The sequence below is a fragment of the Falco cherrug genome, chromosome 5 (genome assembly GCF_023634085.1).
Source record: "Falco cherrug isolate bFalChe1 chromosome 5, bFalChe1.pri, whole genome shotgun sequence".
In the NCBI taxonomy this organism is placed as follows: Eukaryota; Metazoa; Chordata; class Aves; order Falconiformes; family Falconidae; genus Falco; species Falco cherrug.
The window spans coordinates 26,191,630-26,217,736 of NC_073701.1; the positions used below are offsets into that span (position 1 = coordinate 26,191,630).

The 26,107-nt window shown below is 39.7% G+C and overlaps 1 protein-coding gene across 5 annotated transcripts in view; it reads left to right on the forward strand.

The window, feature by feature from the left end:
* The window catches only part of FGD4 (FYVE, RhoGEF and PH domain containing 4), a 110,257-nt gene that overhangs the window by 16,744 nt on the left and 67,406 nt on the right, over positions 1-26,107 (forward strand). The window contains exon 1 of one of the 5 annotated variants that reach the window (XM_055710955.1): positions 6,755-6,855. The exons of 2 other annotated variants lie outside the window; for them this stretch is intronic. Coding sequence is in view for 1 of the 3 variants with exons in the window: in XM_027807600.2 (XP_027663401.1) it covers positions 17,895-17,904 (10 nt within the window). In the remaining 2 variants the exon portion in view is untranslated. Of the gene's footprint in view, positions 1-6,754; positions 6,856-17,785; positions 17,905-25,595; positions 25,887-26,107 lie in introns of those variants that run through there. 2 more of the 5 variants (XM_027807600.2, XM_027807602.2) reach the window with 2 other exon arrangements.

Below are 26,107 nucleotides of genomic sequence, written 5' to 3' on the forward strand. Positions count from 1 at the left end.
AAATGATGTACAAGTTAATGGCTTTGGTTTTTTGGATGTAAGAAGCAGATGTACTTGTCAAGTGTGCTTCCATCTAAACAAGAACAAGCGATCCCTAGGACTGTTTTGTCAAATTGGAGGTTAAAACACTGGATCGTGTACTATGTCATGTCCAAAATTAGTAAAAACATCTGACCCATGGTTTTGAATTAAATGTGCTGGTATACTTAAACGACTTTAAAATTGTGTTTCATCTACCCCAAGTATATCTTGTTGCCCACTTCAAATCGTTGACCTGACTGGGAAACTCAGTCCTGGTCTTACTAAATTATCACGCTGAGTGATCAGTAGCAGCTCCCGTACAGTGATGGTAATTCACAAGATGACATGGACCAATCTGAGATCAATGGCACCATGAGCTGACCACTTCACAAGACTGAAATACTCCATTTATCTGCAGTTGGAGATTGTCTGGCTGCTGTTAGATTTCTGGAATTTTAAGTGAGAACTGTGAGATGTTTTTCGAGTTTAATGGAAAACCAGTATTTTTTGGTCTCGTTAAAATAAGTCTTGATATTCCAGATAGAAAATTTTTCATGGTTTCATCTTTTCAAAAATAAAAAAATATATTGTAGATACCCAGGATTTTGATCAGATGCCAAGTCTGTGTTGCCAATAATATATCTAAATTTTTATTCTATATTCAAGCAGTTCTGTATAGCAGGTAATACAGTTTTGAGAGGATTGAGGCTCTTTGCAACTTATTTCTTCAAATCCAGTGTGGTTTCCTTTGTAATATTCTCATTTGTATATGTATTTTGCATCTCAGGAGAATATCACCAGCCTTCAAAGGTTTTGCAAATATTTTCTTTGCTAGAATATTTTTGACCTATTTATCACTGTCTGTATGGTGGATATAGTTTTACTTCCAGAATTGTCTTCGTTGCAAAAGAAACCTTAAAGGATCAGTAACCCTCCCTCTTGTTTCAAAAAAACAGGAGCCAGCTACTGTGTTTTATTCGATTGATATCTCTATCTTACAGGACAAATAAGTATTAAAGCTTCATGTTGCTGTATAAGGCACTTGAAGAGTACAGTGCACAAGATTGAAGGTGATGTTTCTATATATGTATTTGGGGTGTTTTCACACTGTAGTATTAAGTTAGAGAGGTGAGAACTACTTAGCTGATTATTGCTTTTGTACTGCTCTGCTGATGCTGAGATGGCTTTGACAGCATTGTGATGAAGAGACGTCCTTAGTATACAATGACTACAAGCTGTTTCACCATCAGGAGACTGTTTTCTATGATGTCATTACTTAAGTCACTGGAAGCCGTGATCTCTCTTGTGTCCTGGATCTCTTACATAAATGACTTCTTCCTTAAGCCAAATAACTGAAGTAAGATGAAGCATATTTACGACAATCTCACAACTATTTGCAGTGTGGATGCCTTGTTTTAAAGGTAAAATGGAAAGGGTCAGGTGTCTTAAAAAAGATGTGGCCCTTGGGTATGGGTGACAAAAATCCAACTCGTTATTGATGTCGACTCAGGATTTTCAATAGAAATGATAGGCAATGCTCAGCAGGCAACAAAACGGCTCTGTAAGGAATGGTGGAGTGCAGTCTAAATATATATTCTCCTGGTAGCTACAGTAGCGTGCTGTCCATTCATCCAGACACACTTTTAATGTTCACTTAAGTATCTGCTTTCCTGGAGTGTTATGCGTGCCGAGTGTGACAGTAAGAATGAAGGGGAGGTGTTCTGAGCTTGTGTTGGGTCTTACCATCTTCCTATGCATCCCTAGGGAGCAGCAAATTAGTTTGAGAGGAGATATCAGAAGGTAGAAATAAAGCTCTCACTTTATGATTTTTCTGTTTTCAAAGTAACTGAAAAGTTCAATATTCTAATGAAGAAAAACTCTCCCTCTAGTTTCGGCCTTGAAAGCCACAAAAGGAAGTGAAAGACAGCGAGCCCTTCAGCGTGTAGGTTGTGCAGCCACCTCGGGTGTCAGTGCTGAGGATGTGAGCAGGAAGTCAGCGTGGTGTAGAAAGAAGCAGCTTTTGACCTAAGGAGGAGAAGTGAATCCATAATTTTTAAACAAATGCTGTTAAATGTCTTCACTGTTAAGTAAATACATTACTGTGAGTAGACAGAAGTGCTTCAGAATAATAAGGGTACGATATGCTATGGGTATCATCATCTTCCACAGAGTTTTTTTTTCTTACTGCAAATATTTAATGTAGTAGATATTTAAGCAAAAAGGTAGTTGAGGATTTGTTTACCTAGAGACATACAAGGGCAAAAAGAGAGAGAAATTTAAAACTGTATTCTATTCTGCCAAAAATATTATTCAGAACTAAAATAGTCTTTTAAATTACCACCTATAGTTAATTAGGGTTCTCTGTTTCTAAATCATGCATAGGGAAAAGCAAAAGTATTGTTCAGTGCAGTCAGTCGGACAGGCATGAGAGCAAGGTTCAAAGTGATCCATACTTCACCCAGGGGTTTCTGTACAGATGTAACAGCTAAATAGGGCGTTTTTCTGAGGTACTGAGTTTGAGCTCTTCTGAAAACCAGTTCATAATTTACAAGTCTAAATATTGGATCTGTATTTCTCACTTTAGGCACGCAAACCAACAGATTCAGGTGCATAATTTGAAAGAATAGTGTCAGTTAGTACATTCCTATGTGTTGTGGATATTTTTGGAAATCCAACAAATGTATTAAAGTATTTTAAGAAGTTTATCTGCTCCTTTTCACAGCGTTAAATTGTCAGTAAAAGCAAAACCTAACCTGGCAAATGGCATCTGCAGACAGCTGAGGTTTGTGCTGCAGTGAAAATGTGAAGTCTAGAAGGCAGTAATTAGAGAGGCTAGTCAATACTTGTTAATGAAGGCAGTGCTTGTGCTCTCTCTTTGAAGGGGGAGCAAAGCAACGCTGCCCTTCCTGTGGTGCCTTATTGACCTGCTACAGCAGCCATCTCTGCTTGCATGGCTCATCCGTGGAATAATTGGCATGCTGTCTTTAAGAATAAATAACCTATTTTCCAAAAGTGCTGGAAATAGTTCAAGAAAAATGGATGACACAGGATGCCAGGGGTTATGTCTCCGTATGTGTGCGCACAATTACAAGGTTTTTTGGTGGGATTTACAAGCTCTAATAGCTGCCTTTTTAGGAACAATTTTCACATACATTTTTTAATGTAGCTTTGGGTTTTGTTAAATAGATCAGTCTAACAGGGTTTTACTTGTAACTTGAAGGAGGGGCATTTAGTCTGTGAACTGCTTGCTGCTGTAGAAGGAGCAATGAAATATGAGGTGTTTGACTGACAAGCTTTAGAAATTCTTCTCTTAGTGATTTAAAAACCTCTCTGAGAGAGACTCCTGCCACGTAATTACTGTATGTGATGTCTATGCAGTAGCCAGGCATCTTACTGCCCTTGAATTTGCATTTTGTCCACTCCTTTATTTGTGCTGTTCCCATGAACAGTTTTTCCACTTTTTTCCTGGGATGCCAACTCCTAGGAGGTGATCAGAATAGTTGGCTTGTGGCAGTGACCTCTTTTTTATTCTAGCTGTCAGAGCAAGTTTGCCAGGGTCAAAGATAGAGAAAGGGTTACTATTAGAAAATGAGTCTTTGCATGGCGTTTCCTTTAAGGCTGTTCTAATTCTGGCTTAAGATGAAGAACATGTCACTGAGGTCTCTGTTACACTGTTTAGTTCCACAATTACAGAAGAATGTACCAAAGAGGGAGAGCTGCACATTTTCACATGACAGAGGAAAACTACTATTTATTTCCTCTTGGAGCAAGGTGAATGAAAGAGAAGTTTTGGGAATTCCTCTAGGAAACATTAGTAAATAGTTTTAACCGGTTTTATTCAGGGTAGTTACAATGCCATGAGCAAGAAAAACTAGTACAAAGCCCAAATTCTGCTTCTTCAATTTATCATGCTTGTTATGCTTATTAGCATGAATTGGTAGTGAACAAGGCTGTTCTCAGAAACTCTTACAGCACCCTGTAAATATGCCTGGTAAGGTCGTGATACAGCACAGTATTCCCAGAGTGGCTCCACATAAAGCAAGATATTCCTTCTGGTGACTCCTGGGCTCACGGTGTTCATGATTCCTGAACCTATCATTTGCAAGCCTCCGTTGGTGTATACAGATTCACTTCTTTTCTTCTTTAAGAAGGCTTCAGATACTGAAAATGTTTTATTTCTCAATTAATACCGAGAGCAGTGACCACTTAAATCTTACTAGTGTTCTAATGGAAAAGACTTTTTGGAAGTGGCTTTTGTTAGGACTACTCTAACTTGCCAGTAGCAAGATGGTGCAGTGACAGGCCACTGGTGCTAGTTGTAGACTTTGGTTTGCCAGCCTAATCTTACAGACACTTGAAACTACTTTGCCATTGTGTTTACACATAACTTTAGTAGGGTTGACCGGCTGGTATGTTGAAACCATTCTGGACCTGTATTTGTCAATAGCTTTCTCTGTAGGTGGTTTATATTCTGATGTTTACAGTTCTTTAAGATTTTGCACTAAACTTAGTGTGGTGGAATCTTGATCTTAGTGTGGAGACTACTCCAAATATTGCTTCTGTGCTCATAGATAGAGGGTTATGAATTCAACCAGGTGGGGGCCTTAGCAGAGGTTGTGACTGGGGAGAGAATAAAGGGAAGTCAAGCTTTTGAGTGGAATCATAGAATGGTTTGGGTTGGAAGAGACGTTAAGACCATCTAGTTCCAAACCCCCCTGCCATGATCAGGGACACCTTCCACTAGACCAGGTTGCTCAATGTCCCATCCAACCTTGAACACTTCCAGGGTTGAGGCATCCACAACTTCTCCAGGTAACCTGTTCCAGTGTCTCACCACCCTCACAGTAAAGAATTTCTTCCCAATATCTAATCTAAATCTACCCTCCTTCAGTTTAAAACCATTACCCCCTGTCCTATTGCTACAGGCCTTGCTAAAAAGTCTGTCTCCACCTTTCTTATGAGCCCTCTTCAAGTACTGAAAGGCCACTATAAGGTCTCTCTGGAGCCTTCTCTTCTCCAGGCTGAACGACCCCAACACTCTCAGCCTGCCTTCACAGGAGAGGTGCTCCAGCCCTCTGATCATCCTTGTGGCCTCTGGACTCACTCCAACAGGTTCATGTCCTTGTATTGGGGGCCCCAGAGCTGAACACAGTGCTCCAGTCCTCACCAAAATTGCAGGTTGTAGTTCAGGCTTATTTTTCCCTCTTTCTCTGGTAAATCTGCTTGCAGTAGTTAACTTGAAGTGCAGCTGGGGCCTTGTTTGGGAAAGCATAACCTCAAAGCACAAGTCTTGTATGACTAAAGAATGAGCTATATTGGGTGTATCTGTTAGTACAGTTTGAGAGATGAAAAGCCTTATTTAGATTTAGATGCTTCTTCTCTGCTGCCTTGATGGAACCGTGAAGTCCTTGCCCTTCAGCGGGGCTGTGTGCGCTTTGAAGTAGTGAGGGAAGAAAATGATGCTTTAAACAAGGCATTTGTGTTCTTGTAGAACACAGTGGAAAGTACTGATGATCTGAATATGAAATACCATTTTCAAGGGAAAATGTTTGCTTAGAAGAAAATACATTAAAATTATATTGCTAATTCCAGTTCTGTAAATTTTACAGAAGCCAGGCAGAGGGGGAAGGAGAGAGAGTTCAGTTTTGGTTTTGTAAATCGAAAGAACAAAGCACAGTTGACCGATAGACAACACTTCTAGAAACTATGGCAAGTATGTCGCCCATTAAAAAAAAAACAACAAACCAAACACCACCACCTTCCCATCTTCCTAAGCTGCTGCTTGCGTGTCTAAAGTAAACAGGACAAACCAACCTACCTGCATTCAGGAAAGTGTAACAATGTCGTCTTGTGCCAATCCTATACTCACTTCATTTGTAAACTTTGTCAGATGGGGACTTCAAATTCATATTAATAAGCACCTATAACCTCTGTATTGACTTTGAGGCAGAGTCCAGAAATAATCTGTTTCAGCGTTACTGAGGTATATGAGCCCAGGGCTTGCAGTGGTCTCAGGTAAAACTGTAAACAGCACAGTTGTTAACTGAAGTTTGCAGCTGTAATGTGCTTTAAGAAGTGAAAAGGGAGGGAAAGTAAAAATGCAAGTTCTTTCCAAACACAGAGCAGAGGCTTTAAGCGGATGATAAAGTAAGGGTCCTGTGTCACATTGGGGTGGTGCTACCTGCAATCCGCTCAGCAAGTCCTTCACAAGAGGCTTAAGCATTGCTTTTGCCATACTTCTTCCACAGGCTACAGGCTGTGAGGGAAGCAAGGGTTGTAACTTAGGTAGAATGTAATGTGTATGTGTTCATGTGCTTGTCTGTTGTGCTGCTGGTACTCACAGACATGCAGCAAGGGAAACGAGTATATTGAGGTAGAGCAAATTGGAAGAACAGGTAAAAGAAAGCAGAATAGGTTATGTGTGAGGTGACGTGGTAAGTGGAGTAGGTGAGAAGGTGGACAGTCTAGAAGTTGTCCTTTCTGTATAGAATGAGTTTTCTCCTTTAAAGTTTGGTTTGGAAGCAAACATATATATGTTCTGCTTTGGGTGAATTCAGCAGCTAAATGTGATTGCACGCTATTACCAGAACCCAAATGAATCATGAACAACTCTAACATTCTAATGTCTTCCTAGTGAATTTACACACAACGGGAAACATGCCAAGTTTGTTTGGTTTTTAGACTTACAGCTCATTACCTTTCAGTTTCCATAGTTGGTCTCGGCTGCCGCTGAGCCCTTCCCCAGGCTGCTGTAGGAGGAGTGAAAGAGCCAGCCCACTCCTTCTCTGCAGCTGATGGCCCTCTGATCCTACTGGTGGCATCCCTTCTGGAAAGGTCGGTCTACTAATATGGTTCTGTCCCCCATTTTTCTTAACCCCTGCTTTTGGTTTTTTTGTGTCTTTCCTTCTGATATCTTTAATGATCTGGTTCAAGGCTTGCCAGACGTTGCTGTAAAAAAGACAGTAAAAGTTACTGTTCTTTTCTGGCCTCCTGGGACCATTGGAAGTGGTTCTATCTGAGTTGTGTGCCATAGTTCATGAAGTCCTAGCCCTGTACTCTTTTGCCTACTGCCATGTTGTGTGATCTTCCTGTGAATTCTTGTCTTTGTCTTTAGGATTCTGACATTGCCTAGAAATAGCTCGTGGTCATTTTTGCATCAGACTGCACTGTAACTGTGAGATTTGTGGAGCATAAAGACTGTTGTACACAGCACTGTAACTGCAATGCAAATCAGTTCTGATGAAATACAGTCTTTATGTAGTGGAGGTTCCCAGTGATCACCTAGGTCTCTCAGAGAACAGCTTGTTTCTTTGTGAAACCTGACTTGAGTCTGTTTTGGGGTTTTTTTTGTGGTTTTTGGTTTTTTTTTTAAGTAAATGTTCCTCAATACTACTTTATATCCCTGTAATAGTCAAAATGAAACTGGTGAGCCAGTATCGGTGTGTGCAACTAGATTTATTTTTAAAACTTCCTTCTTTATCTTGAATGTATTCCAGATAGATATTCTTACCTTCATACATTTGGAAGATACAGCCAGTGTCTGATAGATAACTCTAAACTTGATAAATTTTCTTTGACCTCTTACACACCTTGACACTTGAACTTCCAGATACCATTATTGTATATGTATTTGTACCAGAGGAAAGGCTTGGCTAAGAAACACATATTTTGTGAAGAAGGCATTTTTTAACTGACTTGTACAGTGTGAATGTTAAATTATTACTATTATTTTGAATTGTGATTGAATGTACTCAACCCACTCTGTGCTTCTGACAAACTTCTGTGGTGTCCTGTTCAGTCTTTAGTTTTTCTCTCTTGTTCTGTGTCCCTCGATAAGAGTCTTGAGGCTGGATTTTGAGGTTCCTGTTTTGTGTGCCAGTTTGTTCTGTAAATAGGAAAGTAAATGGCTGGCTGGCCGCTTTTGCAGCAGGAAGTGTATACTGCCTTAGAGATATGTCTGACTGTCACTGAAAGTAACAGCCACGCTGATTGCTGTGAAACAGCAGTGAGATATAATAACCATGATTGAATTGCTTCTGTTGTGATAATGGTGGAGGGGAATGCTGTAAAATAATAAACTGTCAGGTAGCAGTAGAATTCTGCCTTTTTTTAGTATAATTTTGTGGTTTCCAGTAGCTTCTACTTTTTGTCATGCTTATTACATAGACATTTAAGCTTGTATAATAATGATATCTGATGATAGTCATCAAGTCTTCTGGCAAATAATCATCTTCAGTGTGGAGTAGTGCCCCACACACATTGGGTACTGGTCACCCTTGTAACTACAGAGGAACAAAATTACATCTGCCTGTTCCCTCAAAACTGGTAAATTTTACATCATTCTGTTGCTTCTGATTTAAGGAGAAGGGTAGCAGAACTTCTGGCTAAAAGTTTATAGGCTGGAATAAATGTTTCCTGGTTTTCTTGAGTAATTAAAGTAAGTGTCAGCTGGTTCTGGGGGTGTTAAAGGACATGACACTGTGTGTACGTATCTGGGTTTCTTCCTGCACCTGTCTCTGCTACGCTTTTTCTATCTCATGCTGTATGTAATATGTTTGAAACCTAAGTGCAGATGTTATATAATGAATCACTTCCCTGACCCCACTCCCCCCCGGTTTGGACACTTTTACGTCACTTCTTCCTTTATCATCCATTTGAGGAGATTCCTGTTGAACTCTTAGAAATATCACAAAGGTGATTTGATCATCCTTCACGACACTTCGGATATCAGTGTTATGCCATTCAGATTTTTCTGTTTAAAAAAAAAATAATCTTAAAAAAGTCATACTTTTTATAGTTTAGGTGCAAGCACACTGTTATGTGGGGAAAACCTTGATACTTGGGTTGTTTTTTTTTTTTTTTTTTTTTACTAGATTTAGCCCTTTTAAGTCCTAAAATACTTGAAAGTATGCTTATCACCAGTGCTTCTCTAAAATCTCAAGAGATGGCATCGCTGAGAGCTCTGTACATGAATAATCTTAAAATACTGAGAGAAATTTTATATCTGCTGTCTTCCCAGAAGCACCATGCATCACCCAGTAAAAATAGATTTGTGATGATATAGTAGTAGCAACATTCTCAGTCTAGAAGTTGTTCCCTTTGGAGTGGGATGTGTGGAACTGAATTCAGATGGACACATGGGAGACTGGCAGCTCTGTGGGTAGGGATCTGAGCAGAAAAAAGCAACATCAGTTGCATTTTTGAAATAGCTGTTTTGAAGCTGAACCTGGGAAATCACGAGATGATGTTTAACAAAATTCCTGGTATCCTGGCAGTTTGCTCTCTTCTCCATGGAATTTTTCCTTACAAGGTCAGTACTTAAACTCCCCAGCGGCATTTTTTTTAATATACTTTTAGAACAGCTAACTCTTTAAACTTGGCAGAGACAAGCAGCTGCAACCCTAAAATGATCCTTGGCAGTTGACTACAGCTTTCCCCAGCTGGCAAGTTTTCCTGTTGTTTTCCTCTTCCCTTTTGTGTCAGGCAGTTGATGATATTTGTTTGTCCTGTAAGGGGAGAGCAGTTTCCTCCACCCCATATTAGAACAAAGTCTGACTTTTATTTTGATTCCTGGGTCACTTTTTTTTCCTCTTTCATGTAGCTGCTTAAAAACACCATGGGTGCCATCCAGAACTGCATGTTCATTTTTCGTGCTTTATAAATATCTGCATAGCCTCACGTAACGAGTGAGTGTTTCCTCCTTGCACTTTCATAGTGAGATTCAGTGCTATGGTTACCCACAAGAAGTCTGCATGGACAATTAAGGAATATGTTGAGCACAAAAAATTAATTGTGGAGCCAAAGAATTTGAACCTAGATTTCTTAAAGTAATTCAGTGGTGTACCATCAGACTTGTTCTCTTTTGTCATGATTTTTTTTAATACTTTAACTTCTTTGTGTAGGAATATAACGTAGTAATTCCTTCACTGATTCCTGTTTGGATTACAGTGTTTCCCAGATTTTGTCATGGATAGCTTTCTGTTCTCTTGGTTCAAAGCATCTCTAAGACAAATGCAGGTATCTATAAACTGTACGCTTGAATGTGAGGAGAACGTGGTGTGGTGAGCTTTATTCTTTAAAAAGGATGATCATGTCCTGTGCTCCTTTCTAGTATTTAATAGAGTTCATTTATCTCATAGAAGGTAAAGTCACATATCTAAATTGAAGGGTTTATTAAATTAACTTCTACGTGTTTTCTATGATATGGTCTTGATACTCTCTTCTTAAATCTAAGCTTAAACTCTGTTGCCCCAGAGTACTCCTGTAAATTATTTTTCCTGCCTTAAATAAACTAATCAAGAATTAATAGACGTAAGTGAAAATTCCAAACAAGTGAAAAAAGTCCAAATTTTTTTTTTCTCAGGTATGAACTGCATTGTTTTATGGGGTATTTTAGCAGCTGTGAGTATTGTTAGTTTCCAAATTGATGACACGTGGTGTTCAAGGGAATTTGCTTGTGACTTTAGCTAAGGTCCAAGGTCTCAGTGTGCTTCATCCATGGAAATTGCCTGCAAACTTATCTTCTGTGAATTAAGATACATTGATATTGCTATAATTTATGCTTTTCTGCTTCTTCCTAATGCTGTTTATGCTTTTCTGCTTCTTCTTAATCCCAGCCCCCTCCAAATAAAAGCCCAAGAACCCAAACCTAACATGTTAATCTGACATCTAGTATGTCCATTTATTTCTGTATGAATAGTTGTGCTATGCTTTGATACACCAAAAATGTACAAATTCTTTCCCTTCTGTGAAGTTACTAAGCTCTTAAAACACTTCAAAGGACCTTTTGGGAAAGAAACCCACCAAAACAGTTTTGCAAAGTTCTTCTTGGCTTTTTCTTGTTTGTTTTCTTTCTGTCACATACACAAACAGTTTTGGGCAGGAAAGAAACCTGAAGCACTGGAAACTAAGCTGATAAGAAAGACAATAACTAACTTACTGATGTTCTTGAGGTACTTTATGCAAATTGCTTTACTTTGAGTATAATGTAATGTTAAACTGTGGTATGAGGAACCACCTCAGCTCTACTTCATTTTAGGAATGTTGCCCTTTGGGTAAGGACATGATGGTCAGATAGCAATTCTGGCTCCGAAAGCAATTTTAGCAGTCTTCTGGAGGACATGGGTCAATTTACAGGCCAGCCAAATTACAGTTGCTGCCTGGAAGACAGGGAAAGGAGAGGAATCTCTTTTTCCTGGGTTAATACCAGTGTTGATACTGTTCCATATTGCCACTGACTACCTGGACAATGGAAAGAAAGGCATCTTCAGCAACTTTGTGGATGACACTAAACATGGGAAGGGAGCAGTCAATATGGGTAAGATAGGGATGCTTTTCAGAAGGACTTTGTCAGACTGGAAAAATGGATTGAGAGAAGCCTCATGCAGTTCATCGTGGGCAAATGAAAGTTTTGGTATTTGGGTTGGAAAATCTCTGTGCAATAGTACAGGCTGTTGGTTGGAGAGCAGTGCTGCAGAAACAGGGAGCTGACGAAGAGGAGGAATGTGAGTCAGCAGTGTGCCCTTGTGGTGACACAGGACCAGCTGCAGCAAGTCAAGGAAAGTGAGTCCTTCAGTGACAGTTCTGTGCCTGTCACGCCACAGCTGGAGTATTGTGTCCAGTTGTGAGCTCCCTCGTGCAAGGAAGATGTTGACAAACTGGAGTAAGTCCAGTTGACCAAGAGGATCAGGGGTCGCCACACATGACGTAAAGAGCCTGACAGTAGTGGGCTTGTCCAGAAGAGACATCTATGGAGTAACTTATTGCTATTTTCTGTCACCTAGTGTGGGTGTGTGTGGAGGTGACAGAGACAGACTCTTGGCGATGAACAATATTGGCCAAGAGGCAACAAATGCAACTGCAACAAGTGAAATTCCACCTACGTGTCAGGGGAAGAAAAATTTGGCATCAGGGTGTTCAAACACTGGAAGAGATGCCCAGACGGTCTGTGGAAACTCCATCCTTGGAGACACTCAGAGCTCAACTGCCAAGACCTCGAGCAACATGATCTAAGCTGGTCCTACTCTGAGGAGGGAATTGGACTAGCTTACCTTTAAGGTTCCTTCAAAACTAATTTTTTGTATGAGCTGGGGTAGGAGGAAAAGTGGCTTGAACCGGATGGGGTCTAACACTTGGTAGATTGTCTGTTGTGATCTGCAAATGCTCCTGTAAGAGTGTAGATGCCTGACTGCTTAGCTGGAAATATGAATGGCCCAAAGCATACAGAGAGTTTCCTTTTATCTAACTTCATTCAATAATTTGCAGTAACACTTTGGGCAGTGACTCTCTTGCAGCAGTAAGACAGTAAGAATATTTATTACAAGATGGGCCACACTAAAGAAGCTCTTACTGAAATACTGTTTTTCATTGGCTGCTGTTCTGTGTAAGGCAGATAAATTAGTTGTTTTGCTTCCTACAGTAAACACAGAAGTACAAACTCCTTTGACTTGGATAGCAAAAGAAACCATGCAGCATTTTGTAGTTGTGATTCATGCTCCCTCTAGTTCAGCACCTTAGCTGCAAGAGCTTTTCTCCTGTAGATGATTTATTTGCAGTCCATGGCTTCATTTTCTAAGGAAGTCATTCAATTATATACTCATTGAATATATCATATAATATGTGATATTATATCTTGAGACATCTTCCTTGGTATTTTAGTTACTGTGATGGTCTGTCCTGAAGGAACTGCAGACTTAATATAAAATTTCTTCTTCAACAGTCATTTTTCATTTTTCCTTCTAGTATCCAGGTACATAATAAGGTGCCAGCTAAGACGATAATGCACTCTAGGATCCAAACCTTGCAAAAGTGGATTCCTCAAATGGGAGCAGCAAATACAAGCCTGTTACAGCTGTGTATTTAATGGCTTGATTTTTGAATTTATTGCCCAGCATCAGACATCTGCTTTGAAAGTCTTTTATGAAAATATCATCATACAGGCAAATAGTTTCAGTTCTGGAAAAGGCAAAAAGTCATAATCTTCACCACCCACCACCTCCAGTCAGTCATGGTTGTTGACAGAAAGGCTCAGCAATCTATTCTGATAAATGCCTGGGACATACTGCAACACCATAAATATGTTTGAGTCCTGTACAGAAAAGATAAAAAAATCCTTGGAAAAGGCAAATCTGACCTGGTTTGGTGTTTTGGGTTTTTTTATGTGGTTTGTAAAGACTTTTTTTTTTAGTTTTTCAAGGTATGAGTGCATACACTCATCAGAGATCCTTTAGCTGCAGTATGTCTTTCCATGTGCAACTGATTTAAAAGTCATAATGAGGATGTCCTAAACCATAAAAAGATTAGGAAGAAGCTAAAGAATAAGTAGCAATGTTTGCACTCTAAAATGGTGAGTCAGTGTCATGGGTGTATTGTGGCCATGGACTTGGCAAAATGCAGGACAGCTGTTCAGAATCTGCAGTGAAGTGACAGGGACCAAATGAAAGTGGGTATCTTTGTAAAAAAAAATTGCTTTTTATGACACTGATGACCTAAACACTTTTGTATTTAAAAACAAATTATAGAAAAATTTCCAGTATGTGTTATCTGAATAGTAATATAGATAGCACAAAGGTTTTGGCATGAAGTAAACTTAAAGAGCTTTTGTGCTTGTTCAGCTCTGTGAGCTATTTCCAGTTTACTTGGCTCTTGCTGCATGAAAAAGTACTGTGTGCTGTCACTGCTGATTAATAAAACTTACCATTTTAATTTAGAGGGAGATGTACAGAATGTACAGGTGTGAGGACAATTAGGTGTTGGCAACCTGATGTGATTTGAACATGATTAATAATAACTCTGTAGGGCCTGGCTTATTTATAGACTTAAATACCAAACAAACAGCACCACCACCACCCCCACCAGCCCTCACCTGCTTTGAAATGAAAACAGTTCTGTGCTTATGTGCACGTCAGGGTTCTCTAGCAGCTCCTCTTTTCCTTTAGCTGTCTTACAAACCTAATGATGGATCAGTTTTTGTTATCAAATTTTTCTGTTTCAAGGAGCTGTTCCCCCCCTCCTGCCCCTTGGCTATTCTACTGAAATAGGATGTTGAGTAGATGAGTATAAAATTCCGCAAAGCCACTTTTTCCAGAATACCTGAGAATTTGACCCATTGCTGTGACGTAGTGTATGCGCAACAAAATCTAAAAAGGGAGTACTAATTCATCCTGGTTGTTTATTAAAAAAAAAAAAAAGGATGCTTATTGACTATAATCAAACATAGCTATTGTTTTGTTATTCTCCTGGGTATGGGAGAGACCACGGTATGAACATGGAAAAATTCCTCTGAACACACACGTAATGTTTTTGCTTATTTTGGGTTAGAGGTTGGTAGTCTTCTGAAAATACGGGCCCTTGGCAGATTTTGGTTTCAATATTCAGTGAAGATATGTGCTGTCAAACAGGGAAAGGAAAATAGCAAGAATGTTTACTATCATGTACTGTACTTATATAGGCTTCCTTATGCATCCCAAGAGACCTTGCCAGATCTTTCTGCTCCCAAATCCAAACAACTGAATCCCTCAAACCTCCAGAGAGGTTGTTAAGAAAGACAGTAAGGCTTCTTGTGGTTTACAGTGTCCTCATAGTCTAAGTAACTGGGACTAGAGTCTCTTTCGGCTATTTCTTCAGTGTTTCCCGAGCTTTTGGAAAAACCAAAATGGTTGAATTTTCCATTTTAAAATAAAATGTTGAGCAGTCTCTCCCTCCATTCCGTAAGCCACATAGGTGTTTCTAGCTTCCAGCTGCTGCTTTGGAGAGAGGTGGTAAATGTACAGGATGTATATTGTGTTCAGAGGAACACACGCTCAGTTTGGCAGCCTTCTGCTGCTGTTTTGTGTTGAGTCAACTGAAGTATTTGTATCCATTTTTAGCATCATTTTTGATAAAACACAGATGTAGATGCCTTTGGTTTTACAACTGAGTGTCTTAAATTTGGATGTGCTAAATCTTCTCTTTGAGTTGGAATGGATGCATTTTGGAGATTTATTTGTTTTGGATCATGTAGTACTGAGTTAAAAATCTATTCTGGGGTGCTCTGTCTCCGTTTTGTAGCTTCCAGCTATGAATGTCACAACTTATTAAAGTCTCTACTTGTTTTGTAGTAGAGTGACTGATTAATAGTTGAATCTGAACCCTGTTAGACTACAGATTTTGCTATGTTGTGTCCCGTCATAGTATGGGATTGCCTTAAAGTTAGATTACAATTTACTGAAGCAATAGAAATAGACTATTTGAAGAGACACACACACAAAAAAAATCACTGTATTACAATGTGGCCTTAATTATTTGTCATCAAAGGCTTAAGGTAAGTTTAAATAAAATAATAGGAGTTCAAATAAATGGCAGTGTAATACATGATACAATGCTGCTGTATTCTAAGTAATTGTGGTCCAGATGAGTAAGTGCTCTTTGCAGAGTGCTGGATGCAGGTGTTTTCCTGTAGATAACAGCAATCACTCCTAATGGTTAGAGTGCTGATCAAATGTAACTGTGCAAAATGAAAAGCAGACTTTTTGTTTCATTCATTTCTGTTCAGCTATCACTTCCTTCTAAAACCTGAATTAGCAGGAAGAAAAAGAATGTGAAAATTCAATATGCTGTTAAAGTTGCAGGAGGTTGATGGAAGTCATATGACTGAAAAGATTGTTATAATTCATACTGAGCTTTCAAATACTAGCTTCAGGGCTTGAAGAAAAGCATGAGAAGGGTTTCTGGGAGAGATAGTAGACAGCATTAGAGATGATGATGTTTAAACTCCATTTTTTATGATAATGCTGAGAATCTTAGCCCAGCTAGTAGTTAGGTGAAAATCAGAGTGTGGTTGAATTATGCTAGTAGCACCAGATGGTTTTCTAGTGAAGAACCATTAAAATCCAGTTCATAAATTCATTAGATGAACTGTCTGGCTGCACTGTATTTTTCTTTCTCTTCTGTTAGGCTGAGGTAGGTGTAGTGCATGCATTTGATGATGTAGTCTTCTCACAGCCATCTTCCCAGGATGGACTAGACATACAAGTTATGCTTCAGAGCTAAGCATTGGAATATGTAGTCCTCTGGTATTTCTTCTATTAATATATTTCTGGAACTGTCCTATTGATCATTAAATGACAATTTTCTGAAATCTAAATTTTCACATTTTATGAAGCAATAGTGCAGTAGACATGTGCTGCTCTTTTTCTTTTAGCTTATTGTACCTCGTGTTGTAAAAAAAAAAAAAAAATCTATTTGAGGAGGAGATACTCCAGTGGGTGTTAGTCTTCCTAGTGCAGCTGTTTGTGAAGGGCACTGTCCTGCAGGGATGGGGCATGTATGCCCCTTAGCATGTATGGGGCAATTAATCTTGACTTCGCAAGACTTTATTTTATTTTTCTGCATTGCATTACTGTTGTGTCTTACTGTTATGAAAGTTAACAAAGTCTTCAGTAGTTTCTCAAAATAAAAGAACACTAAGAAACCCCAAACCTCCAAAACCCATGTAAAAGATTTTATCTTTTTATTTGATTACTTTTGTCACTTTCTTAATGATTTCAAACTTTTCCCGATATGAGGTCTGTGAAACTCTTTCATGTGACACCTCAGATTTTCTAGAATTATTCTTCTGTTGCCAGGAGTTGGGACTTCTAGTATATTGAGAGATAATGATATTACCTGTTTTTTTCAAGTAATTTGTTTCTACAGCTGATGCATAAAAGTTGTGCTTATAAAGGGATTCACACATCCCAACTTCAAAGGGAGAAGACTGTCTGCAAGAGGCAGTTACACACAGTGCTCTGTATGATGTAGCTTATACCTCATTTCTTCAGAGATCTGTTGAAATGGGCTTTTTTTCTCTGTATGTAATGTACCTAAAATGAGAAGTGAAGTATTTAATGGACTTCTAAAGAAGCTGCACAGAGCAGGTAGTGTGAGGTATCTGGCTGTCTAGCAGACTTTCTAAACAAAGCTGCTGGCATCTTCTATGTCTGATGCCATGGGATTTTGTTGTAAGGGTTCACTATTGTGGCGTGCTGAAAAAAGTCCTTTATTTTACCTGAAAATCCTCTAGTACCATTTCAGTAAGATAGAAGTTAACGCAGAAGAGAGTCAGAAGGTTTTGAAGTCACTGCTTACATGTTTCTGTGCGCAATTTTGCATGGCTCAAACATGTAGCAGTAGAAGGCTTAGAGGCCTTCTGCTGAAATTTGATATAAAGACAACAAAGATAAGAAGCAAAGATAGAAGAGCACCAAATGCACTAAGATTGTTGTGTTTATGAGTTTCCTAGTACTGGAAGATAATAACTCACTACTATACAGTTTAGTACTATGAAAAGAGTAGTGAGACTTCAAGCACAAGTAACTTACACAAATCCCCTCTCTGAACTTCCCCATGTGTTTCTAGTTCTTCACAAACTAAAACACAGAACGACTCTTCTACATTGAATGACAGCCATTCTGCATCGTCAGAACTGCCCATTATTTTTGTTAAGAAGTAAGGGTTCTTAAAAGATCTTAAAGGTGTGACTGGAATATAGCTTATATAATGCGGAAGAGCTATCTACAGCTTTCTACAGCTATAGAGTTCTCCTTATTGGTGACACTGAGTCAAATGAATCTTGACCTGTAAGGATTTTATGTCTTTTTAACTAAACATTTTCTTTGACTTAAGTTCCTACTCGCACAATCTGCTGCTACTCTGTGTTGAAATGTTTCTTCTTGCTTATTTCCTGAGCTATGTCACTAAGTTATGAAATTCAGAACTTCCTTTTTTATATAACGAGTTGATAATGTTCATTCAATGCCCAGTTTAAGGACTGTCTCCTAGATGGGTAGTTACTTGCACAAAAACATTGGAATGTAAGGACTTCAGCTTGCAGTAATGATGTTCCTTTATAAGGCATGGGTTTCTGTAAGTAGACCTCTTTTTTTAATTTTTTTCCCTGTTTTTAAAATAATTTACTGATTTTGAAGTAAATTTTTGATCTGTGGGAGCCTCAGAAATATTGGAAAATAAAGATACGCATAGTTTGTTAATCCTGGCCTGTAGCTGATACACTTACAGAGCTCTCTTAAAGAACTGGAGGACAGCAGGAGTCAAGGAAGTTCACTAGTAGCCTGTGATCAAATTGTCTGTGCAGGAGTGCATTCTGTAGTCTAGATCTAGTTTTTCTGCTAATATCAACAAGAAGCATGTTGCTTGCTGTCGTTGAGGAAGGATAAGTGATCTGTCAGCATCCAAGGGCAGCTGGACTGAACTGCGCTCTCATCGCTTGGGTGAGCAGCAGCAGAAGCAGAACATGACTGTTTTGATCCAAGGCAGCTATCCCTACAATGAGAAGTTGAATCTTGTGACCTTCCTCACAGCACACAATAGATTTGTGTGCAAATTTGAACTTATTTTCTGACACTTTCCTAACCTTTCCTTCCTATTTTTCTGTCATGTGCAGTCTGAAAATAGTCATGATCTGTGAGAGTATAGAAGGGAGGGAAGCGGTGCATGTCACTACAGCCCACCCACAGCATTAGATAACAGTGCATCACCAAATGTTCAGTTTTCATGGAAGTGAAGTTTAGATAATAATCTACTAGCTTGCCTATATTCTAGCTGTTTAAAATATAAATACAGGCAGACTGGATGGAGCATATTTCACTGTAGTGTAGATATACACTACATGTATGAATTTGCACTATATTGCGTTACTTGAGGGACATAGAAATGCTGTTAAATATTCATCCCTGTTTGTACTGCATGGCTTTGACTCAGTGAGCTCACCAGTGCTATAGCAGAGACAATTAAAACTTCAGCAGTGTTTCCAAAATTTTTTCTGGTGAGCAAGATCACTGTTTTAGTTCGGCTTTGTATGTGTGTATGTCAGTCATTACTACTTTCTCAGAATGTGTAGGAGTCTTTCTTTGGAGGCATATCTTGATTTACATTGTTTATTTTTTTTCTTTATCCTTATATGTAGTAAATACTTCTGCAATTAAATACAAACTATGAGAAGTCTAGACCTTTCAAGGTATTGGAGTAACCCATGTGCTAATATCCTTCCCCATCCCCTTGTAGCAAAAGAGTAAGATCCTTGAAAGGTACGGCTCCTTCTTTGTTGTATTGTATATTGTTAGCAGTAATAATACAAGCATTCATGATATTCTTACTGCAAGTGAAATGCTGCATAGTAATAAACTATACTGGACCTGTTACTTCTATTGAATATGATCTGAGAAAGAGAGAACCTGTGATTTTGTGCGCTGTGCCTCTAACGGCATGTATTTGTCATGGGTCCACCTGGAAGCCCCAGCAGTGACCAAGACCACTAGTACCCATCAGATTTGTCTAAATAGTCTCTGCCAAAACCTTCGTTTTTGTGCAACTGTGAAACTCATCCTTGTGTTGCTCATCCTTGTGGGAGGAGGTAGACTGCAAAGAGAACTTTGAGACATTGAAATGTATACAAAATAAAAACAGGAATATTTTGGATGACTCTAGTGATACACATAGTTGCTGTCGGCCTAAGTGATACCTTAAATTTGGGATTTAAAAAAGCGAACCCACATGTGTGAGCTGGCACAAGAGGTAGGTGGAATTTTTAGTTTTTGTTGGTGTGGCCTTGGTGGCTACCAATAAATCCTGTGATACCACTTTTCCTTCCACTTGTCAGTGGAGCTGCCAGCTGTGGGCATGGATGGAGCATGCTCCACAACTGCTTGATCAAATCCCAAGCCTGGTGTCTGTAGACACCTTACTGCTGACTGATCTCTCAACCTGCTGAAGGAGCTTCAGGCTAGGGAAGAGCAAGGTGTTTTGTAAAATTCGTCTGTTGCTTGGTCAGAAAACTGTTACAGAGTGCTCAGAAGGGTGTTTATGTTGGATCTAAACCAGGTGTTTCTAGATCTTGGAAATCTGTGGCAAAGAACTGCTGAGTTTGGAGAGGAATTTAAATTGCATCAATGTGTATTACGTGAGTCTGCTAAATGCATTTTAAGATTATTTTTTTTTCTGCATTCTTTGCCACTAATAGGTTAGCCACCTGCAGTGGGCTAAATCACAAGGACACTGATGTAATATTTAGCACAGCTCAAATACCACCACTCCTGGTGTACCTCAGATTACCTCTATGAAGCATAAATTAAAGTTCTGGAGTTATAACAAGTTTTTTTTTTTTTCCCCCCAGGTTTAATTGATGAAGTACGAAAACTTCCTGTACGTGCACAGAGGAGATTAGCACACTGAATACCCATAACATCTTGAATTATTTTATGGTAGTAGCATGGTTTCTCTGCATTTTCTTACTCTCCTACTGTTCATGGTTTTTGTTGAAGGATGCTTCATAGAGGAAGGAATGTACAGGCTGTTTTTCTTCCAGAAACACCGTTTCTATCTTTTTGTTTACAAGTTCTGTTGGGAGTTGTCCAGGCCAGGGTAGAAAAGCAGTCCTGCAGTTCCCATCCAGACTTCTCAGAAACTGTTTAGTAAAGCCTAAAGAGAAAGGAAAGCCCCGTGGCCACAGTTCACACCCATGTGCTACTCTGATGTCTATTCTGCTTTCAGTAGGAGCTTAACTGGTAAATAAAGAGCACAGGGCAGAGCCCCTGGGGTTAGGCTCTTCCCCAGAGCTGGATTTACTCTTGCATTGCTCAGAACCCTGTCCAAAGAGCTGTCTGTGATCTCTCTTTGAGTCTTGCGTGTCTGAGCTTTGGCTGGCTCAGCTGTCAGACACTGAATGTCAAACCTAGGAGGCTGCTGCTTTTCCATGGAAACACTCTGTGTGACTGCAGAAATAATCAGGCATGTCTGGTGGTTGCTGTGCCCTATTGTTGGATGCTTTGAGATACTGAACTGAATTGTCCTACCTTGACAAACTGAGTTCTTAGCTAAAACCAGCTTTGCTTTTGTCATCCCTCTTGCTTTTTTTTTTTTTTTTTTTTTTTATGCAGACGGATTGAAAAGCATTAGTGTCACAGTTTATTCTGCTGTTGGAATGTAAGTCCCTTGATGTTGGCTCTCCCTTTCTCTCTGTTCATGCACATCTTGCAAAAGGAACTCTAAACTTCTTGCTTCTAAGTAGGTACCACCAATAGAGCTGTCTTGTGCCTTGTATGTGCAAGGCCTGAGCTGCAGTATCCTCTTTAGGGAGGCTGTGCTATCACACATTCTCCTTAACAACTCTTCTGTGCACTACATTTTACTGTTGACATAAAAATAATTCAGCATTTACAAGAAATCCTGTTAACTAACTGTTCCTGATCAGCAATTTCCAAGAGAAATTTCTTTACTGGAGAAAGGGATTCTATTCTATGGCCTTTGGATGGACGTATGTTTCTTTGAAATTACATTTTACATTATTTACTTTCCATTATTTTAATCAATGTGCCTGACTAACTCTAGATATACTTTGGTATCGGCTTTAAAGGAAAAACAATGTCCTTTTCTACAGGCATTACTAGCTTGGAGGCACTACTGATACAGCTCAGTGGGTGAGGTGCCATAAAGTATTTGGAAACTAAAGTAATTCCAGTTTATGGAATAAGTGTTTATGTGTATTGGGCTGGTGCTGTTCCTGATCTGAAGATAGTTATCTTTGGAGACATAACAATAGAAGCCTTGGGTTTACTATTTCTATAAGGAATTTAATTTCATAACTTGAAAGTTATTTTGAAGGACTGCTTATAAAGGAAGGATAACTTTCAGGCTTGTACACCAGGTAGGTGACTAAGATGGCCTAGTATGAGCTCTGTCCATGTTTCTTTGTTGTGCTTTCATGACAGTTGCCAAAAAGAAACATCCACAGAAACAGCTGTTGTAATATTAGAAGAATGATTGCTGCAGTGGATGGAGACAGTCTGTGTCACTGAACTGGTGAGAAGGAGATAGGTTGTCTCCCTGCTGCGAATCCCACTTTTGTAAGCAGTAGCAGTTTGGAAGGGAAAGGTTTATCTCTCAAAATGTTGACTTCATTTAATCAAACAGTGGCCATAAGAACAAGAGCAAAACAGTTGCTGCCCCTTCTCCCATGCTCAGCACACATGCACTCCCAGGCTACATGGGCACTCTGTGAAAGAAGAAGAAACTTTATAGTCTTTTCCTTGTGATGTTGAGGGAGCAAATGTCAATGAAAACCCATGCAGTCTGGAAGTAAGGGGAGTGCAACTCACCAGGCATGAAATCTCCATTTGCTTTATGTCTGTAGAGGTGCTGCTGAGGAAGAATTTGCTGTCTGCAAGGGTTAGTTCATTGCTTTCCTTCTGCTAAGTACCATTGTTTTTTTTAATTTAGGAAGACAGTCAGTTGAGACAAGACTGGAAAACCATCTCTGTCATACAAAGGGATCTTAAAGGACTAGTGTGGAAGCCATAACCCTTCTGTGCTTATCACAAAAAATGTTAAATCTTGAGATTCTAGACAAGTCAGAGGAAATTTTGCAGATTTCAGCCCTTACAATTGCTTGCAGAAGAGTTTTTTATACTCTTAAAAGTGTAGATGCCTTGTTTACCTTGAAGTGAACTTCCTCAATACCAGATGGCATCAAGTTAAAAGACATACATACATATTATGTTGAAGTTGCTTTCTTTTTAGAAATAAATGTGATACTATAATAGAGCAGATCAGTGGTCTATTGTATAGCTTTATCTTTATCTCTGGCAGTAATGTACAGTTGGTGCAACTGTAAGGAGTTATGAGGCTGTTTCAGTAGAATTCGAAAAACAAGTGTGAGGAATGGGCAGAAGTTCAAAATTATGCAGGTGTGAGGCCCAGTGTCGCTTACCTAGATGCTGTGGTTGGCTTTATAAATAAAACTTCCATATCTTATGCAGAGGATGGAGACTAACTTCTGTCAATATCAATATGCCTTATTCTAAACTCACATAACTTGTTTTGGGTGAACAGATTTTAAGCAATCATCACCAACAAAATAACATATCCAAATTGAAAAACATACATTTCTAAAGCCTAGTTTGAGTACTCATCAACTTGAGTAAAATACCAAAGTCTTGGTCTATCGGATAGCAGCTGGGACTGGAAAAAGTTGAAGCATATGGTGTCATCGTTACAAAGGACAGTCCCTTCAATGGAATCAATTCAGGAGACAGGATGTCAATGTGTTGCTTATTTTTCATTAATATCTTCCAGCTAAAAACAATTTATTCCTAAACTCCTATCTGGCTTGGACTGGGCCAAAGAATAAGGGGAGATAGCTAAGTTTTCTTTCCCTTGTCCTCCCCTCCTCAAAATTATTTTGGATGTGCTGTTTTCCTCTCTCATTTTCAAGTAGTTTGAATAAATCCTTTGTCAGGTAATACTGAAGGTACTTTTTTAGTGCTGCTCCATGTAACTTTAACAGTGCTTTTGTGAAAATGTGTAGTGCAGCCCATTGCCTCTTTCTTTGTGTGGTGGCTGCTCCATGTAGTTTATCCAAAATGGATTCTGAATGTTGTTACCCTCACTCTGCTAGCAGCCCTCCTATAATGAGTACAGCTAGTACTTGTTCAAAAACAGATGGTCTGAGGGTTTTTATCAGTGTCTGGAACATGTTTTCCAATGCCAAAATTGCTTATAATATTTCAGTAGACAACATTTTTTTAATACAAAGTTAGAATTCACATGAATCTAGAAAATTACTTTGTAGGAGGTCTCTTTCATGAAGGAAAAGACTGAAACTGAACTTGAATCCCTGTAATTTTGAAGTCAGTCTGTTTGCCAAGAACATAATTGCCACAATTTTTTTCCAGAAATGCATAAATAAGTAAAATCTATTAGCATACTAAAACTAATTTCTGAGCCACGGTCATTATTTTTAAGAGGCAAAACAAGAAATGCTGTTGGTGTGTTCTGTAATGCTTAAATGCTGAAAAGTTTTTAATATTAACAATTGGCAAGTTAAATAGGAAATTGGCTTCCTTCCTTACATTATTTTGCCCTTGTTGCTGATGGATGATTGGTGTCTGTGGTTGCTTAAGACATTTTTGATGATGTAAAGATTGCTTATTTAGAGGAAGAAAATGGGTTGAAATTAGCGGCATGAGTCAGAAGGACCGTGGTCCTGGAGGGGAAGTCAGCAGACCTGGGTTTGGTCCCATGCCTGTCCCCGGTACCCTTGTGAGCCCTGTGAGACCCCTCTGAGGTCTGCATCCTCTTCAGCTGCCATGCTTTCCGTGGCAGGGGGCTCTTGTATGGCTTACAGGTACTCAAACGCTACCAGCAGTGATCTGAGAGACTTCCAGTGTTAATGCACTAGCAGTTTAATAGAGGTATCTCTTACCAATGTAAGAAAAACTTCATTGTGCTTGCTGTGAAACAAAACTGATTTCCTTTTGCAGTAAGGATGAGGTAAACTGAAAATTAGGGTTGGGGTGGGGGTTGGGGTTGCAGAAGAAAATTATTGAGCTTCGTGCCTGGAGCCACCCACGGGAAAAGACGGGTGTTTTTGTGATGGTGGGTTCCAGCACAGGGTTTTTCAGTCCATTACAGGAGCAAATGCTGCCCTGCAGGACCAGCTACAGGATCAAAGGTGTCATTAAGGGAGAAAGGAAACAATTTTCCCTTCCTCAAAAGAATAATTCACTAGGCCTAAGTTAACATGTAGGAACCTGAAGTGCAAACTTCTCTCAGCTTTAAGTAGTATTACTCAAAAATTTTTGACACAGTGCTAGTCATAAACGCTACATGGTTTTGAGTGAGAGGAGAGAAAGTTTGAATGCGTCACTAGCCTTAGTCCACAGACTACTGTGCTTTTGTACGTTCAGTGTTTCAAGCCTTAAATATGTTGGGACATGGTCCCATGCAACTCATCAGTATTTAAAGCCTTAATATGCACTTCCAAAGCTCTTTCTATTTTGCAGACAAGATCATTATCAGATGGTCTTGAAAAGCCACTTCCCTTTTGCCTCCAGATAATGTTGGTGGGAATTTCGCAGAGCTGGTGCACGCTGTCGCCGTCGGTGCGGGTGTAGCTGCGTGGGTCTGGCCTGGTGAGAGCAGTGGTTTCAGGCACAGCTTTGATGCAAAAAAAGGGTTTTCCAGACACGCCTCCACCAGCAACCCAGTCATGCAGCAGAGACACGGCAGCTTTGCCTGCTGCTGAATCAGCGTTGGTCTCGCAGATGTGGAGCAGATAACTGTGGCAGGAGCCCTAAGACCAAAAGCTAGGGTCAGTGCAGTTCTTGTTCAGAAACCCCCAGGTTGGGAGATTAGAGTATTCTTGAGAGGAACAATTGCAAGGTCCGGGAGATAGAGATCAGGCAGCAAACACTCCCTTCGTGCTAAAATCAAACCCATTCAGGGGAACTAAGCCTGCCTTCAGAAAATAATTTTGTCGGGGGTGGGGGGTGGGGGGGTGGGAAACAGTCTTCAGCTAATTTCTCTGAACCCTCTGTTTTAATAGCAAATGAAAACCCTTGCTAGCTTCACCTCCACCTTAGCGTGTGTTTTGCCCTCCTTTCCCCCCTGCTGAAGGAGGGTGCAGGAGTAGGCAGTGTCAAGGTTAAACCTGGTTGCAAGCTTTTGTTAAGGTGTTCTGCCTGCTTGCGAAGGCAAGGCACCTGCTAGGCATGCCCAGTGAGCTCTAGGAGCTGGCTCTCCCTTCACTAAGGCTTTGCAAGGCTGAAGCACAAAGAACGCTTGTTGCCCAGTCCCCGGGAGTCTCCCAGTGCTACCACTAGCTGGGGAGGACTGGTTACCATGGATGCTGCCATCTGTTCGCTCCCCGCCGGAATGTGATTATCCTTGCTGGGTTGGGAACCAGCAAAAGCAGGGGAGCGTGTGCTGTCGGCAATTATCCGCAATGGAGTGCGTTAATGGAAGGCTGGGATTAGCTAGCTGGAGGAGCACATAAAAGGATTTTCCCAAAACTATTAATGATTTCTAGCCAAGAGGAGTAAGCTTTTCGCAAGGTCAGTACTAAATTCATTGTGTATGTGACTAATTTATAATTGGTGCAGTGACTGTATGATTTAAGGATTGTAGCAGCATGGAAATAATGCTTATTGTTAAGAGGGTGTGTGTGTGAGAATTGTATTTTAAATATCTTTGTTTGTCTGTTTCAGTTCAAGCAGTTTAATTTGGGGTCATTAAAGTAGTAAGTTAGAACAATAACTGGCCAAACTGATACAAA